Below are 18,956 nucleotides of genomic sequence, written 5' to 3'. Positions count from 1 at the left end.
TCCCATTACGATATTGTTACCAATGGGATGAACAAAATGTGAAAGCTGTTTGGCAAAGTCAAAATTCCACCAATTATGCTAATTAATTAGTCCCAAACATCGAATAACTGTACAACAAGACTAAATATTTTATCAACATAGTGCAGAGTGTATTTAACAAACAAAGGAGGTTTTTACGAAGATTCGTAAATTGGACGATCATATGAAAAATTCAAGAATAATTATGATATTAATTTTCTTGAGTAAATATGTTTGACTTGTTACCAAGTACAGTTAAGAACCAATATTTTTACTTTTTATTGTTTTGCAAATCTGTAAGTTGAACGATGAGTTGTAAAATTCAAAAGTTGTGGATAATGTGATTTCTAACACTAAACAATTGATATCTTTTTTTGAGAGTCTGGGCTTTGATCAATATTTTAAAATATAATTTTTCATCATATTGATATGAGAGAAATTGTAATTTATAGTACTTTTCGTGAAGTTTTTGAAAGAGGGGCATGGAAAATCAAAGGGTTGGATCGGGCGGAGTGTTGACAACAGTAGAATCACCATGAACTAGACAAATACATATAAAAATATGAATGTTAAGATGGATGTGCGATCAGAAGAACTGACTAAAGTAGACCTCCAAATGCACCTCTACATATGATCCCACCGTGATAATAAAATGTGCTAAGAAAGGATAAGATAAACATAAAACCACATGGAGAGAAATTGCCACAAAAGACCTATAATCTTAGAATCCCTATGAGCTTAGTGAAGAACATAACACAATTAAAATAAGGTATTCTTAGGTTACTTGTTACTCATTGCACTTAGATTAGCTCCTGCCATTTGTTAGGAGTTCTGTTCAATTTGGTAATGGATTTTTATGTCAGTGTAGGGATAAGTGTTAGAGTATACTTAATTTGGCTTACAAAAAATTTAGATAATTTCTAATGTTAGAGTATACTTAATTTGTCTTACAAAAAATTATTGAGCATGCATAATGAATATAGCAGATTCATATAGCAAACCCAACTAGCTTTTGAATTGAGGTACAATTGTTATTGTTTCGTATTAGCCCTACGATGACATATGGCACATCGAATTTAGTTGGACCTAAGATTCCCTGAGTCTGAGCTGGTCAAAAAAATTGGCAGTTGGCAACATCAATAAAGAGGTATAGTTTATTCTTGTCGTTTGGTTGGGAACAAGTTATCCCCGAATACTTATTCCATCACTAATGGTGGGATAAATAATTCAAGAATTACCTAATACTTCCAACCAAACGTAGGACAAAATATCACACCAAACGACTCCTAAGAGTTCATTGAAACATCCAAAGTTACCAAGTACAAGATGAAAAAAAGGAGGTGGAAACTGGAACACCATACAGACACTATTTGGGATACACATTCACAATCCACTCTTTACTGCTTAGTTAACCATGAAACAGCAGGTTCATTCATATCTGTCTCCTATATATCAATGGATGAGCACGTAGAGCAACAGTATGAATGTCCCAAAAATATAGTTAGACACTACATCTAAAGCTTCAACAGTTAACACATCCATTCGGTGTTCTTTTCTGCAGCAGTCCTAACAATCAGGGAAACTAGCATATGCTCCAACTATATAAGGCAAACAAGTACACATTCAAGTCCTCATGATGATCATACATGAGATCTTTTATCTCCAACTTAAACCTCTCTGTATTAGGGATTGTGAGAACAGCAAAGAGAAACAACTAACTTTTTTTTGAAATGGTAAAAGTTAAGATAACCAACTTACTGGTAGTTTTTTTTATCAGATATTGAACTGAACAGTAAGCTCACAGAATTTGGAAACTTTATAGAGCCAAAAATGCGAAAGGTAAGGTCTTTGTTTTTTAATAACCGGAAATCCCCAAGTGCTAGTGGCGCATGGTTCGAAACTCGGTGGCTAATGGACCACCCCCTTCCCCACTTAAATATCAGGCATTTGTTTGTGGCAGGGTTCGAACCCATGATGTGCGCCTAGCGCACATATCACGTGCTATGCCCTTACCACTAGACCAAAGCCTTTGGGGAAATGGTAAATTAGCTATGCAAGTAACCACAAATGGCATCTTCCCTCAAATCCAAATTAAAGTTGACACATTGGAGCATGATTTAATTTATCATACAGAAAATATGGTAGTCATTGATCAGAAATATGGTATAAGTCGTCAATGATTGCCAGAAGTTAATGTACTGATTCTTCTCTAGCTTATGCAGCATACTTATGGAAAACATGCAAGAAATTTTATATACCAAACATGCCATCAACAAAGGCAAATGCCTTTGCACCTGAGGTTTACATTCTGTTGCTCTCTGTGCGCGGGCGGGCATATCCCTAATTGGAAGCACTTAGTCTCATTCCACATCTCTGAGTCATCTGTCTTTTGATTTGATTTGCAGAAAACTAATCTTATTTTAATAAGTAAGGCAATCCTTTTTTTCTAATGTAAAGAAGCACCAGAAGATGCTGAATGTGTACCAGAAATCACTCTGTCTCATACTCTATTGTTTAGTAAAAAACCTATAGTTTCTAATTGTCTTAACAATAAAATGGGTAATATTTCATAGTACTATATTATGTTCAAATTTTTTTTGATAAGTATATCATGTGTCATTCTAATCTAGTTCTTCTTTTTTATAGTTTCCACTTCTAATTATAACATATCTTCTTCTTTTATAATTGCCTAATATGAAAATGCAAGTGCATACACTCCTCAATTGAGTAAATATGCCACAGCTAAGGTGAATACCTTAGAATGTCAAATTCATTCAGCACACAGTGCAACACAACAAGCCATAAATAGCAAAAGTAAGCATCAATGCAGCATTTTAACCTGCCAGTCCAATTGCTATGGAAGCTTATTTACAGCTAATGTTTTCTAATTTTACATTATTACTTTACTAGTTAGTCTTTTAAAATAAAACCATGCCTAGTAAATCAAGCTACCCCCACGGGAGAAAACCAACATTTACGCCAACAAGTTTGGAACTCCCATCAATTTCAAGTCTTCCTACTCTTCTTGCTTAACTCACCATTTCCTATAAAGACTATGACTGTAAGTTTCTCTATTTTAAAGAATATATGTCCAACCATAAACAAGCTAAAGAATAAATCTGGAGATTCAATGACAAGTTGAAGAAAAGTTGTTCACATTTTTTGGTGGTTGTTACAACAGTAGAGTAGCTAGCAATGGAAAGAAACAAAGGACTCAACGGAAACATCGAAGCAAGAGTAGACAGTTTAAACCTTCTATGCAAAACAACTAATCGTTGGCTTTATATTCTGCTCTTGCTTGCAAACTGTTATTTAGACTACCACACATTATGATATATCATCATCTTCGGCTCTCTGAAGTTTTACTTAATTTCTACTACCAACACATTTATCACCATTATCCGAGATTTAAAGTTGGTAACATCAAATCAATGAAAACACAAAGAAATGAACTAAAGTAAGCATTTTTTTTTTAATTTCAAAAATTAAATCTACAAAATGATACACAAAACAATACTTGTACACATAATTATTTTCATATATTCAGAGGTACACAGAGTTCATTAAAAAGGCAATAAAATTGTGATCAAAACTGAAATGGATCAATCAAGAAACTCAAACTCATCTTCCTTAAGGTGGGCAGAGAACTTAACCGGAGTACTTCGCCCTTCCAAATCGTCTACCACGAACTCCGCCTTGTAAGGCAAATTAGCTGAAATTTGTTTGCCTTTATGAATAGCCACATACTGTTTCAACGTCCCAATTCTCCCATCCAAATCCAATTCTGGAACCTTCGGCACATGGTACACTTTCAACGGAACCGTAACCCTAACCTTAGACCCAACTTTCCCCATTGCCGCAGCATCTTTTTCATCAACCCCCTCATCTAAATTCAATGAAGATGTAGAAGAAACAGTGGAGGGGTTATCGACACTAACAGACTTAGAAATGAAATACCCATTTGGCTTTTGAGTGTTTCTTGATTTGTTAATCTTGATTTGGGTAAAAGGGTTAGGGTTTAAGATGTTTTTGTGAGATGGGATGATGAGGGATTGGGTCTTGGAGTTGGGTATGTTGAGAACTGATGATGAGAAGAAAGCTGGAGTAGAAGCAGTCATGGTGATTCTGGTAATACAAGATTTCTGGGAAGATCTTTTTTTTGCTTTTTCTTTTGATGAGATATTACTGGGAAGGGATTTTGAGATTATTTGTGGTGGTGGGAATTTATAGGTTTATCCAAATGGTTGATTCTTGATTGAACATTGAGATTATTATAAATGGAAATTACATGGCTATGCTTGAGGATTTGATGTGATTGATGCTTTGTTTTGGTATAATCCTACATATCCTGATATTTTTCATTAAAGAACGATTGTGACTATTTCTCACACACACTTTTAGGACTATAAAATTAAATGTAACAATTTCATAGTCAATCAAACGAGAAAACAACTTTTCTTTTTCGCTTTCTCTTCATTCCTGCTCTTGTGGCTTTCTTTCCAAGTTCATTTCCTGCCCCCTCCGATTACTCTGTCCATCACATCCCTTTCTTCTTCGTTCATCTTCAGGCAAGTAAGTGGATTGTGGTCTTATGTAGTATTGAATCTAATCTGAAGCTCTTTTGAACGAGTGAGGCAAGAATGATCACAAACTATGCTTAAACTCTCGACATGCAGTTAGCTTAAAACATGTGATCGAGGTGGGTTCTCCCATTTTTTGCCTTTCAAAAGGGTGGCCCACACACGGACAACGGGGAAAGCGAGGTGGGGGAGAGGGGAGACTAGCCTCATTATTTACGGTCTGGGAGAGAGGTACACCTAACTCACCCACCCACCCAATCATCAATCACGTTTGCACTTAGATCCTTATTGTATTTAAATTAGGCGTTAGTCTTTGTACTATTGTCATTCTACTCTATGTTAGAAAATTTCTTCGAATGTGATTATTATTTAAGTGGTCTTATTCTTGGAAGAAACTCATAGAATGATAGCTCCAATAGAGTTTTTACACATTTTTGATAATCCATGAACAAGATTTATACATCTTCATCCGATAAAAATCAAGAGAAAAAGAGAATCGAACATCTTTTACCCAATAGTGAAGAGTTTGAACCAAAATTTTCAGATGAACGAGGTAGGGTTTTAAATTTTAGATGTGAAAAATTGTCCTATAAAAAGAAAATGTTGAATGAATTGATCGGAAATTATGATATGTGAATTTTTTTTGCCGCCTTTGAAAGAGAATAACGAAGATATTAATAGTAGAAAAACAAAATTTCCACAATAAATGCAAATCTAAGCAATTACTAAGCTCCCACCCATCCACAACTAATTAGGGTAAAGTGGATTTCAATGTCATAACTTATGCCTTGACTACTTCCTATGTTTTTATTCGAAACCCAATTTCACCACTTTATATTACTACGACCACACTACTAAAGAAGATTATTGGACCACCTTCTCCCATATTACTCCAGGTGAGTTGGGCGTCCTAGATGCGCTAGCGATTGACACATAAAGGAATAGCTTTATCAAAAATTATATTGTTTTTAATAATAAAAGGGTTCCAACATATTAATATATAGTGAAGTGTTCCTCCAGATTTAGATCTTTATTTCAATACTCACAATCCTTATTAGTAACCTAATGATTGAATTTCTATGCTTAGTTTGATAGGAGCAGAGGGCATGTGAAATTATGTATGAATCAGCAAGGACCACCTTTGAAGGCTAAATACTTCTAGTATCTAAGTGGCGTGTTTGTGGAGGCAAACCGACTTATGGGGCGCGACCATCAGACCTCGAATAGGAGGGGGCAACGTTCGGTTCTTCAATCACTACATAGATACAATACCAGTAAGTCGTTATTCAATTAGATACGACTAATAAAGTACTAAAGTTTGTAATGAAGTTGGATTGTAGTATGGAAATACTTTTGGTTCATATAATATTGCAAATTTGAAGATATTTGGTACTAGGTGTAAATGACATTGGTGGAGGACAAGATACAAGAGATGAGGTTGTGATGGTTCAAGCATGTGAAGAAGAGGAGATTCACAGATGCCTCAGTGTGGAAGTACGAGAGGTTGGCTATACATGGTTTTAGGAGTAGTAGATATAGGTTGAAGAAGTAACAGGAGAGAGATGATTAGACAAAACATGACACAACTTCAAGTTATCAAGGACTTGACCTTATACAACAGATTATAAAGGACACGGATTAGGATAGAAGGTTAGTAGGTAGTTGAGTGTTGTCTCACTTATCCTTCCATACTCGTAAGCATAACATTAATCTTGTAGTTTCTTTTTTAAAATTTTTTTTGTTATGTTTATAGCTTCTTGTACTTCAATTATCGTATTATTTTATTATAGTTACAACAACAACAACGTACCCAATGAAATTCCTCAAGTGGGGTCTGAGGAAGGTAGAGTGTACTCAGACCTTGCCACTACCTCATGGAGATAGAGAGGTTGTTTCCGAAAGACCCTCGACTCAAAAGTATCAGTATTTTGTTATAGTTATTGATCATTTTTCAGAATATATAAGGTTAGTAGGTAGTTGAGTGTTGTCTTACTTATACATTTTTTTCTCTACCTTATTGTATAAAAATTGAAATGTTTACATAAAAACCATATGTTCAACACTAAACAATTCAGAATTTATCTCTTCTTTTTTAATTTCTTCAATTTGGATATATGACAGCTGCATAGTACTCGAGCTGTAATGGTCAACTTTGAAAGTTGGCTTTATATTTTCTGTTTTTGTTTATTGTTATGTTGCTGACTTCTGAAAACTTGATTATATAAAGAACAAAAGTTAACGACAAAACCGAAAGATTGATGCTCAAGAAAACACGACAAAATCCTTTCCAAATCTTGTGATAAAAAAGACCAGTTGACTAAACAGCGCGAAAACCAATGTCCTTATCCTTTTACTTGTACTTTATTCAACTAATGATGGATAGTGACAATCATTTTTGATAATACTAGTAATTGCTAATACACCATTTATTTTTAACCAACTTATAAAGAAAAAGGCGTTGTGCTCCAAGATTTGGACTTGATGGAGAGACTCCAAGTGTGTATTCTTTTTCTTGTCATTTTGCATTCAATAGCAGTAGAATTTGCTTGTAATGTTGCTACAAGTTGTTCAGCTAATGATCTTGAAGCACTTGTTGATTTCAAGAATGGCCTGAATGTTCCTGAGAATCGGCTTTCGTCGTGGCAAGGAAGAGACTGTTGTAAGTGGAGAGGAATAGGGTGCAGTAACACTTCTGGTTCTATTATCAAAATAGACCTTCGCAATCCATTTCCAGTCGATTCTGCCAATGTTATGAGGTATGGATTTTGGAACTTGAGTGGGGAGATTAGACCTTCTTTGATAAAAATCCAATCTTTAAGATACTTGGATTTGAGTCTAAACACATTTGGTGGAATCCCAATTCCAAGATATGTTGGTTCTTTAAAGAATTTGGAATATCTGAATCTTTCAAAAGCTGGTTTTTTTGGTACATTACCTCCTACTTTGGGAAATCTTTCTCACTTGCAGTATCTTGATGTTTCTTCAGAATTCTCAGCCTTGACTGTTGAAAGTTGTCAGTGGGTAACTGGTCTTGTTTCCTTAAAATATCTTGGGATGAACCAAGTAGAGCTTTCTACGGTAGGATCAAGTTGGTTGGAAATGCTAAACCAGCTTCCACATTTAACGGAGTTGCATCTTTCATCTTGTGGCTTATCTGGTTCCATTTCATATCTTACTCCTGTCAACTTCACTTCACTAGCTTTTATTGATCTTAGTTTCAATAGTTTCAACTCAATGTTCCCGAGTTGGCTAGTAAATATCAGCAGTCTTGAATATATAGACTTAAGCAACTCTGGTTTTAGAGGCAGAATTCAACTTGGCATCAGTGAGATTCCAAGGTTAAGATACTTGAACCTTGCACTAAACAATAACCTTAGTGCCAATTGCCTTGATCTATTTAGAGGAAGCTGGAAACAGATAGAAGTTCTCAATTTAGGTTCAAACAAACTACATGGAAAATTGCCTAGATCCATCGGGAATATGACTTATCTGACTCATTTCAATCTCTTTTTGAACAACATTGAAGGTGGAATACCGGGTACTATTGGAGGACTATGCAATTTAATCAACTTTGATTTATCAGGAAACAACTTGACAGGAAGTCTACCTGAAATACTCGAAGGAATGGAGAAATGTGATTCCAAGAGGCCTTTGCCTAGTTTGACATACTTAAAGCTGAGCAGCAACGGTCTTGTTGGTAAGTTACCAGGATGGTTGGGTCAGTTGAAAAGTCTTCAACAACTTGGACTAGCTTCCAACTTTTTTGAAGGACCTATACCAGCTTCTTTAGGAAAGCTTCAAAATTTGACCAACTTGGGACTTTCAGGAAACCAGCTAAATGGTACTCTCTCTGAGAGTTTTGGAAAGCTTTCTGAATTGTCTGTTCTGGATCTTTCTTCTAATTTCCTCACAGGTACTCTATCGGAAGTTCATTTTAATAACCTGCGCAAAGTGAAGATTCTTGACCTTTCATCCAACTCCTTGACCTTGAATGTTAATCGGAACTGGATTCCTCCATTTCAGATTCGAAATCTTGACATGGGGTCTTGCCATTTAGGTCCTTCTTTTCCTACTTGGCTCAAGTCTCAGAAAGAGCTCAAGTTCCTAGACATTTCAAATGCAAGTATTTCAGATTCCATTCCAGGCTGGTTTTGGGACATTTCTTCTGATTTATCCCTTCTGAATTGTTCTTTTAACCAGTTAGGTGGTACTTTACCAAATCCATTACCAATATTCCCCTTTGCAGATATTGATCTGAGTTCAAACCTATTTAAAGGAACCATTCCATTACCTAGAGTCTCAGTTGAATTGCTTGATCTTTCAAACAATATGTTTCAAAGTCTCATCCCTCAGAATATTTCTGAAGTCATGCCAGACTTGATATTTCTGTCTCTTTCAGGTAATGGAATTTCGGGTGAAATACCAGCTACTATAGGAAAGATGACCCTTGTTCAAGTCATTGATCTATCAAACAATAAGCTAACAGGAAGTATCCCTTCAAGCATAGGGGAGTGTTCTTACTTGAAAGCTTTAGACCTTGGGAACAATAGTCTATCTGGCTCAGTTCCAAGTTCTTTGGGCCAATTGATTCAGCTTCAGTCATTGCACTTAAATGACAACAAATTCTCCGGAGGGGTTTCCATTTCTTTGAAAAATTTATCTAGTTTGGAGACACTTGATCTAGGCAACAACAGACTATCCGGAAAGTTCCCTCTGTGGATATCTAATGGTTTTCATAATCTTAGAATCCTCAGATTAAGGTCAAATTCATTTTCCGGAGAACTTCCTTTAGGAATGTCACATCTGAGTTCATTGCAGGTCCTTGATCTTGCAGAAAACAACTTAACTGGCGTCATTCCAACAAGCATAGGAGACCTGAACGCCATGGTACAAGAGAAAAAAGTGAATGAATATCTGTTATATGGGAAGTATAGAGGGATTTACTACGAAGAAAGCTTGGGAGTGAATTTGAAAAACCAGTTCCAAAGGTACACCAAGACTCTATCACTTCTTATCTCAATAGACTTGTCTAGAAACAACTTCAATGGAGCGTTTCCTGTGGAATTGACAAAGTTGCATGGCCTCACAGTTTTGAACTTGTCCGGAAATCAAATCAGTGGACAAATCCCAGGCAACATTTCAAGCTTACATCAGTTGGCATCACTTGATCTCTCAGGTAATATGCTGTCTGATGTCATCCCATCAAGCATGGAATCAATGTCATTCTTGAGTTATATTAACTTCTCAAACAACAACTTATCCGGCATGGTTCCTTATAAGGGGCAGATGACAACTTTTGCAGAGTCTGCGTTTGAGGGGAATCCCCATCTTTGTGGAACTCCACTTCAAGTACTATGCCAAAATGGAAACTCGGACAATAGAACAGCACTAGAGAATGACAGCAATGATGAATTTCCTGATAAATGGTTTTATGTTAGTATTGGATTGGGATTTATTACAGGTATTCTTGTTCCTTACTATATCTTGCTCGTTCGAAAGGCATGGAGACGAGCATATTTCAGTTTCTTAGACACAGTCATCGACAGATTTGTCCCAGTCAGAAGCAACAGAATAACCAGTTGAAGGAATTAAATTCGGGGCCAATCCGAATCCATTTAAATAAGGGAAGAGACACAACTATTCAGAATGTTTCTGAAAAATTGTATCCCTTTACAATAAATAAAAGAGAAGAAACACAACTATTCAAATTATTTCTGAAAAAGTTGTATTCCTTTACTTCTATAAAAGGACAGTCTTAAGAAAAAAGAATGATATTTTTTATTCTTGCTTTCTTCCTTCTTGCCTTCTCCAATTCCTAAAAGTTCTATTGAAAATTCTTGTGTTGACTTCTCCTCCAAAAAGGAACGGACTTCTATAATAGATACGCGATTATAATCTGTGACTATTTTTGGTGTAGTTCGTGTTTCATAAACATATGATTACACTGTTAGACTAGTAAAACAAATTCAATGATCCTATAAACTATGTGTTTGAGTAGATTATTCATTGGTATTAGAGCCAAGTTTATTTGTTTTCTGGTTTCTATGAGTGTCGAGAAGAAGTCCTTGTTTACTGTTATTCTTGCGGCATTTTTTTTTGTTGTTTTGGCATGATAGCTAAATACTAAAAACTAGAGAGAGTTGAAAGGATTTCTTGTCTGGTAAGGAAATTACAAATGAAGTTTTTTTTTAAAAAAACAATTTGGGAAAGATTTTTCTACAAAAGATGCTAAAATCTTGTAGAAAAAGTTTTTCATTCCGATTTTATAGCTTTGCCTGTTTTCTTCGTTTCATAGCCCATATGCATAAGCCTTTCTTATCAGATGCATAGGCAGAAGTTTTTTCAAATTAAAAATTCCATTAACATTGAACTTTGAAAGTGAATTTCAAAGCATATTTTTCTTGGGAAAACGTGCTTTTCTATTCTATCCAAAAGTGCAGATTACTCTTCTATGTTACTAAATATTGAAAATGGGAAGAAGAGACAAATGAGTTAAATTTTTTTTGTATATTCACTTGTGAAGGAATAATAATATATAATGACTTGTCACTGTTTGATTAGTTCTTTTTTTGGTCCTTGTTAGTAGAACTTTCTGTTAAATTTTTTTTGAGCAGTCCCTTTGCAGACCGTGTGGCTGTATATAAAGTTTTTCTTAATGAAGGAATCGATTAATCTTATAGTATAAGTCTCATAATTTGGTCCCTATGTGGGTGTTGGGATGACTGTTTTTTTTAATTAAAGGCATTCAATTATGATAAACTTTGAGAGTAGATCTGTCACGACCCGAATCTGGATCATGATGGCGCCTACTATAACCCCCGAGTAGGCAAGCCAAACCCAAGACAAGCAGAAGGCAAATCTCAATCTAATTAAATAATTACTAACATAAGAAGGCGGAAGCAAAAGAATATAACCAAAAAAAAGTCGGGCCAAGGTATAGATATGCAAATACGATACAAAATATACAAAAGGCCCAATAGTGACCAAACAAAAAGACGAACTGACATTAGACCAAATCCCGGACCTGGTGTCACCTATACAGGAGCTACTAAGTACAAAATCTGATAAAATTTATAAATATACAATACAGATCTGACTGTCCAAAAATACAAAAATACAAGTCAGAGCAAACGAGGGAATGTAGCAAGTCTCTAAGCATCGGGAGCTCACCACAATTTGAAACTGGCACCGCTACGGATGATCAGGCGCGCGCTGAGGGTGACTCGAACTGGGAGCTGCATCAAAAAATGCAGAAGTGTAGTATGAGTACCAAAACATGGGGTACCCAGTAGGCATCATAGGCAGATCAAGCTGAGAAAGAATAAAATATATGTAAAGCAGCATGATGATACTAACAACCATAAGAGAAGAATACAAGCTACAAGTATGGGGAAAGGGGCACGAGAATAATCATACGGCAGCCAAGCAAGTTCGACCAATCAAGTAAGCACATCAATAATCCCATTTGATAAAAATACCAAAAGAATACTCAATGTAAACTCGTGGCTAAGGCTCAATATCCTCAAAAATATCATGAAGCGCCGGAAATCCATGCCTCGAGCTTACCATTAATAAGTAATAGTAACCCGAATATGTGTCATGCCCCCCCTTAATTCACACCTCAAGCTTCTCAATAATAGTAATAATAATAACCCGAGATATGTATCAACAGACCACTAAGAATTCACACCTCGAGTTTTTCAATAATGATAATAATAATAATAACCCAAATTATGTATCAATGGGTCCCCCGAAATTCACGCCTCGAGCTTCTCAATAGGATTGTCATAATTAAAATACCACCGGTATTTCCTTTAAATCATCACACTTATTTATAAATCAAAATTTTGATATCACCATGTTTATTCTTTAAAAAGGATCTTTAACACCGGTGAGGCATATCAATAAAAGTAGTAAGTCAAGATCATATATCATTCGATTTGAGTAAAATCCCGTCAGAGGTGCCAAATATCTAACCTGAGACTCCGGTGTACTAAAAATACGGTCTCGGGCTATTATACCGCGCACTCTTGGTACATGGTAACATTTATTTATCTTCTCTAAAGTTACCTTGTTTATCTAAAGTTACCATGTGATCCATGTTATTCATGACGTTATCAAATAACTCTAAGGAAGGAAGGGTGTGACGCCCCATATTTTGCATAAACTAGCTCTATGTGAGTAGTGATGGTTGAAAATAGGTTTGGAATGATTTGAAAGGGGTTGGAGGCCGAATAATGAGTCGTGGTAATCGACCTACTTGTATAAGCTATCGATTTTGATATCATATATAATCAAGCTACGTGAGTACATGTCGGGCTTAGGTAGCAAGGATTACATGGGTTCTTAAAGTGAGATGAGAATACGAACCTACGAAAAAGAGGAAGTAAGTGATTCACCTACTTATAAAGTGGGCCCACCAAGCCACATGGCAGCAGCTTGTTGGAGCATTGATGGGATGGACCTATAGGAGTTATAGCTAGACACGTGTTACCCTTAGGGTTGGACACGTGTCACCCTTAGGGGCTGACATGTGTCACTTTCAAAAGAGGTGTATAAATGCCTAAATAATGACGAGGAACTTCATTTGTTCATCTTTTTCTTAACCTTAGCCTTAGAGAAGAATAGAGAAAATAAGGAGAGTTCAAAGCCATGGCTAAGGTGGAGCTTCGAGTATTGCTCCGTAAATTAGTTCTTTAAGGTAATCTCAACCAATTGGAAGGTGATTAGCTACGTGGGATTCATCGTTGGGGCAGCAAGGAGGTTCAACGTGAATCTACAACTTTCAGCAAGCTTTGGAAGCTCATTTGTTAAGGTACGACTTGATTTCCTTTTCACATATTTGAGTGAGGGTTTAAACATGTTATGGATTTGTAAATATGGACTGGAAACATAAAATTATGCACGTTATCGTTGAAGGGTGTTGAAAATCGTGTAGGGGTTATTTTGAAGCTATTCTAGTGAATTAAAGTTTGGTTAGTGTTGTCGTTATTATGGTGTTGTATTTGAAGGTGGTTTGTATATGTTAAAGGGCTGAGAACGTGGTTAAAAATGGGTATAAGTGCTGCTGTGTGCAGCCATGTTGTGCTCCTTTCCATGTCGTTGTAATTTTATGAAATAAAGATTGAAAACCGTATTTTAAGGTCGTGGTTTTGAGTGGGCTGTTTGGAGCTTGTATTGAATAGTGTTGTGGTAGTTGCAGTGATATGGATGGTGGTTGTTGTTGTTGATATGGCTGTGCTAATCGGAGGTTAATTGGAAGTTTGAATAGGGTGAGTCATAGGGAAAATGCTGCTCGATTTCCATTAACTTCTTAACTAACTGATATACTAGTCGAGAAGTGTGAACGAGGAAGTAATTCCTATAGGTAATTGATTGTAGGTTTATAAGCTGGAAATTCGAAGGTTATTAATAATAGTATTACTTTCGTGTTAAATATGTTCAAAGGGTAACGAAGCAAGCGTGGTTATGGTTGATCCATAAAAGGTATGTAAAGCTATCCCTCTTTTCTTTTGGCATGTCTTAGTTATAAGTGATATGTGATATGAGCTTTGGTTATAATTCCATTCATAAGCTCCGAATGACTCATGACTCTTATTCACTTCTGAATGTTAAGACTCTTAAAGTAGTTGAGCTACTACCCTCGAGCCTCCTATATGTTGAATAGTAATTGGATATATAAGCTCTTATTCTTAAGGACTTTACGATGACAAATGTCTCTGATTCCATAAGGTATTTAGCATCGTCTTGATACATGTCTATAATTTCTGGGGCTCCATTTGATATGATCCCTAATGACATGTAAAGGGTACTTGAGACGATTACTACCTTGATCTTCAGGTGATGGTTCACTTGACTATTCTATTGAGTCTTAGATGATGATTTAATTTGCATATGATTACTTACTACTCTGCTTGTGCATAATGTTAATAAATCTTTCACCGAGTCCCATAATGGGCAGGGTATGTTATCATGCACAGCTTCACTATGTCTTCACCGAGTCCCATAATGGGCCAGGTATGGTATGATATATGTATATGATGATATGATGATGCATTGGTATGGTTATAGCATTGAGTCCTATAATGGGTCCGGTACGGTATAAATATACACTACATCTTCACCGAGTCTCTCACTAAAGGGTCGGGTACGGTATATATATGCATATGATGATATAATGATATATTTGTAACACCAAGCCCCACAACGGGCCGGGTACGGTATGTGATGATGATATACATGACTTCATTTCATAAGATGCAGGTATAGTGATTTGGTAACTGTCATACTTGTCTCCTGCATCCCTATTTTAGCTGTAATCTCCTTATGGCATTATATGCTTTATATACTTAGTACATATTCCTTTTTTTGGGGGGGGGTGTATTTCATGCCCGCAGGTATAGACATACATTTTGGAGATCCGTCAGCTTAGGATTTCCACTCAGCAATTTCGGAAGTGCTCCATTGTGCCAGAGCCTAGATTTTTGGTACTGATCTTTTGATGTATATATTTGTTTATTTAGGGGTACGGTGGGGGCCCTGTCCCACCATATGATACCGTTGACACTCTTAGAGGTCTATAGACATATGTGTGATTTGTGTGTATATGTCTTCGGTTGTGTCCATGTGACTTATGTTTTGGGACGTTTCCTTTCGTAATGGCAGCCTTGTCGGCTCGCGTATATGTGTATAATGGGATGATCCCCATATGCTATGACAGCCTCATCGGCTTATGTACTGTGTTACTTATTGATGAGTTATGACAGTTGAGAGAGCATTCTATTTCCTTAAGTTATAAATTATGCGAGATTTAATTATGGTTAACAGGGATATATGCGAGTGTCTATCTTGGACACTCATTGCAGCCTACGGGGTTGGGTCGTGATAAAAGTGGTATCAGAGCAGTTCTTCCTCGGAGTGTCTGCAGACTATGTCTAGTAGAGTGTTATTTATCGGTGTGTTGTGCACCACATCTATAAATAGGAGGCTACATGACATTTAGGATATTATCCTTTTTTCATATCTAAGATCGTGAGATAGAGCTGAGCTTTAGGAAATGAGATTCCTTATACTAACCTTCGATTACAGTTGAAGAACGAAATTGATAGAAGGAATTGACTAATGATATTGGATGCTCCACAGTACACAGGGTACGTAATGATGCAAAAGAGGTATGTTGGATGGTAAGAATATTGAAGTATAATCGAGATGTAAAGTTAAAAATAGAAAGGAAAGGTAGACAGGATAGTGTAACAGGTGCAGTTCAAGTTGGACATACGAGGTAGGTTCATCCTTTTTAAACTGTTGTTGATACTGGGCGCCCTGTGTAGTAGTGATATGAGATGATATATACATATATATATATATATATATATATATATATATATATATATATATTGGCCCTGTGAGGCATTGTTGCTACTTTCTGCGTGCAAGTTTGAGATAGTAAGAAATATAGAGGAAACTCTACCCAAATTTTCTCAAAAAAAAGAGAGAAAATGAGATATAAGTTCATAATATGTCTTGGAAGTTGATACCGATAGGGTAAATTTATTATGTTAGACTAAAGCTGTAAGAGGTACCCTCCATGTCGTCGGTAAGGGGCACCATTTTTACTTGGGGATTTTATTTTGAAAAAAGCCTATATGAGCAACAAAGTTCGGAATTCATTTGAACGGACCAAGATATTTTCCAGCCGTATTTTGCCTTAGAAAAAAGCTCATATTGAAGGGCAAAATATCCAGCAATTAAGTTTCACTTTTGTTGAAAAGTACAAAACCCTCAACCATTAGTTGTGAACTAGATAATTTGTTCACAACTCAAGAATAAACCTAGAGGGAAACCACGTGAGTCAAGCACTAAGAAGTATTGTGGTGCTTATTGGATTTTAGTCTTCTTCTGGTGGTGGTTGGAGAATGCTTCATGGTAACATTTTATTAGTTCTTCACCAACTAATTAGAGATGGAATTTATGGAAGGAAAACAAACTTATGGCTATTCAAGATCGTGTATTTCATATGTTGTTGATGAAATGCTACGATGATTCGGAAGGGCTTGTAATACTAAAAGATGATTTAGAAGAGGTTGGCAAATCTTGATAGGGTGTCATATTAAGATACTGACTGAACTGATAAGTAAGAATAACAGCTTGTGAGATATGACGAATAAGACTAACTAGGAAGGGTAAAAGGTTAAGTATGCTTACTTCATCGAGTGCAATTAATCCATATTAGGAATCGTGAAAAAGGTTAAGAAGTGCTATACTGTGGGATTGAATGCAAACATGATATAATGTGAATATAATAAGGATTGTTATGGAGATAAGGAAAGCCCAGTAAGAAAGTGGCCAAAGATATGACATGATCCGTGTGGCTAGAATATAAAGGTAAGTGTGAAATGGAAAAACGAGCAATGGAACAAAGAAGGAAGACTTATAGAGTTCTGTAGGGAAAGTCTCGAGTAAAGGTTATACGATAACGGAAATGATAGTGAGCACAAGGAAATAATAGTGAGCACAAGGAAATAAAGAGGAACTGAAAGGAGGAAACAAGAAGAGATCGAGATAATAGTGTAGTAATAAGTCATAACATGTGTAACCGAGGATACGAATGCTAAAAATAATGGAACTGTGAAAGACCAAGTTGTAGAAAGATAAGTAACGATGTAGAATGGGTGCTAGAAAATGACTGGTAGGATACGCATAAAAATGGATGAACAGAATGCGTTTTGGAAATGAGGAAAAAGATTATGTGAAAGTAATGTGTTCCGAATGATACAGAGGTAGCATAAGATTCCTCGTGTGTAGAATAAAAGATAGACATAGACGGGAGAAATGATAAGAAAATTCTAACGGAAGCACCCAAGTTAGACGTAATTAATTAAATACGAGTATGGAATAAAAGGGGAATATATAGTTATGGACTGAATAGTGTGGTACGATGACATGGTGATAATATAAGATCATTACTGAGGCAAACTTGGTACGTTGTTGAGTAAGTTAGAAGCCTGTGTAGGGCACACAATAAGGGTAGAAAGGCATAAGACAGAAAAGGGTATAATTATCATCTAGTTTGTGTGCATAACCTGGAGCCTAGATTTCGAAAGTGCTCCATTGTGTCGGAGCCTAGATTTTTGGTACTGATCTTTTGAGCCCTATCCTGCCATATGATACCGTTGACACTCTTAGAGGTCTATAGACATGTGTGTGGGTTGTGTGTATATGTCTTCGGTAGTGTCCATGTGACTTATGTTTTAGGACGTTCCCTTTCATAGTGGTAACCTTGTCGGCACGCGTATATGTGTATAATGGGATGACCCCCACATATTATGACAGCCTCGTCGACTTATGTACTATGTTACTTATTGATGAGTTGTGATAGTTGAGAGAGCATTCTATTTTCTTAAGTTATAAGTTATGCGAGGTTTACTTATGGTTAATAGGGGTATACGCGAGTGTCCAGCTTGGACACCCATCGCGGCCTATGGGGTTGGGTCGTGATATGGGCCCACATTTCAATATTAAAAGCTAGTAAGATATAGGCAGATACCGAAATCACACCAATCGACAACCAAAACCAAACAAGTCAAACAAATGGCATTCTATGTTCAGATCACCTAGGAGAAAGCTCAAAGGATTCTAATCGATATAAACAAGTCAAGATATCACCTAGGCTAAGGATTCCACGACTAAAACCTCAAACCATTCACTAACGATGAACATCGAGTCCCAACTCCTTAATGACTAACAACACCTAATTCTCCAACCTTCTTATGCATTACTACTCAAAATATTCCAATTCTAGCCAAGCCAAGTCTAAAAAGAGTAGGACATAACCTACGTCAAGCCAAAACTACACTTGAACTGCTAAATTTGAGTCTTTCCTTTTCGGCCCGCTTCTAAACGATGTCACTCTATAAAATTATTGAAGAACATATCAAAACAAGGCCAACGATACCTACATTGCTATAATCACCAACGAAACTAAAAATTGGGTCAAAATTTGACATTGGGACCTATGCACGAGATTGAAAAACCAGCTTGTCACAAGGTCCCAAATAACTCAAGGAACTTATGCCCCAAAAATGGACACATTTTGTACATCGAAAGAGCTTAAACAACCCAACCAATTTCAAGCCCCAGAATAGTGTTAAAATGAAAGAAGTAATGAAATTTACGTGAAACTTACAAGGTTTTTAGGACGAAAAAAGGTCTCAGAATATTGCCACAAGAATCCCCAACGTACCAAAATAAAAATGGTCGAAAATGGTCAAGATTTGCTCCAAAATTGTGTTTTAAAGTATTGGAAATTGAGATAAAAGGCTGGCATCGGGTGTTAAAAGACCTCACAGTCAGGTCCTT

General features: G+C 36.3%; 2 protein-coding genes across 2 annotated transcripts; one reads left to right on the top strand and one right to left on the bottom strand.

Moving 5' to 3' along the window:
• Positions 1-3,466: 3,466 nt before the first annotated feature.
• On the bottom strand, positions 3,467-4,390 carry LOC129884859 (ferredoxin-thioredoxin reductase, variable chain-like). Its single transcript, XM_055959136.1, has one exon. The coding sequence runs from the start codon at positions 4,134-4,136 to the stop codon at positions 3,621-3,623; it is 516 nt and encodes a 171-aa protein (XP_055815111.1). The 5' UTR covers positions 4,137-4,390; the 3' UTR covers positions 3,467-3,620.
• A 2,684-nt stretch (positions 4,391-7,074) lies between these two features.
• LOC129884858 (receptor-like protein EIX1) lies at positions 7,075-10,289 on the top strand. The gene is made up of 2 exons (XM_055959135.1): positions 7,075-9,774; positions 9,901-10,289. The coding sequence occupies exons 1-2, from the start codon at positions 7,080-7,082 to the stop codon at positions 10,179-10,181; spliced, it is 2,976 nt and encodes a 991-aa protein (XP_055815110.1). The 5' UTR covers positions 7,075-7,079; the 3' UTR covers positions 10,182-10,289.
• Positions 10,290-18,956: the final 8,667 nt, after the last annotated feature.

The sequence above is a fragment of the Solanum dulcamara genome, chromosome 4, assembly GCF_947179165.1.
Source record: "Solanum dulcamara chromosome 4, daSolDulc1.2, whole genome shotgun sequence".
NCBI lineage: Eukaryota > Viridiplantae > Streptophyta > Magnoliopsida > Solanales > Solanaceae > Solanum > Solanum dulcamara.
The sequence above is the reverse complement of the archived record's forward strand: the minus strand, read 5'-3'. Positions and strand labels throughout refer to the sequence as shown.

Coding starts and splice junctions, on each gene's coding strand:
- LOC129884859 (XM_055959136.1), bottom strand. CDS start 4,136: ATGACTGCTTCTACTCCAGCTTTCTTCTCATCATCAGTTCTCAACATA.
- LOC129884858 (XM_055959135.1), top strand. CDS start 7,080: ATGGAGAGACTCCAAGTGTGTATTCTTTTTCTTGTCATTTTGCATTCA. Junction 9,775..9,900: donor GGCATCACTTGATCTCTCAG/GTAATATGCTGT, acceptor CAACTTTTGCAG/AGTCTGCGTTTGAGGGGAAT.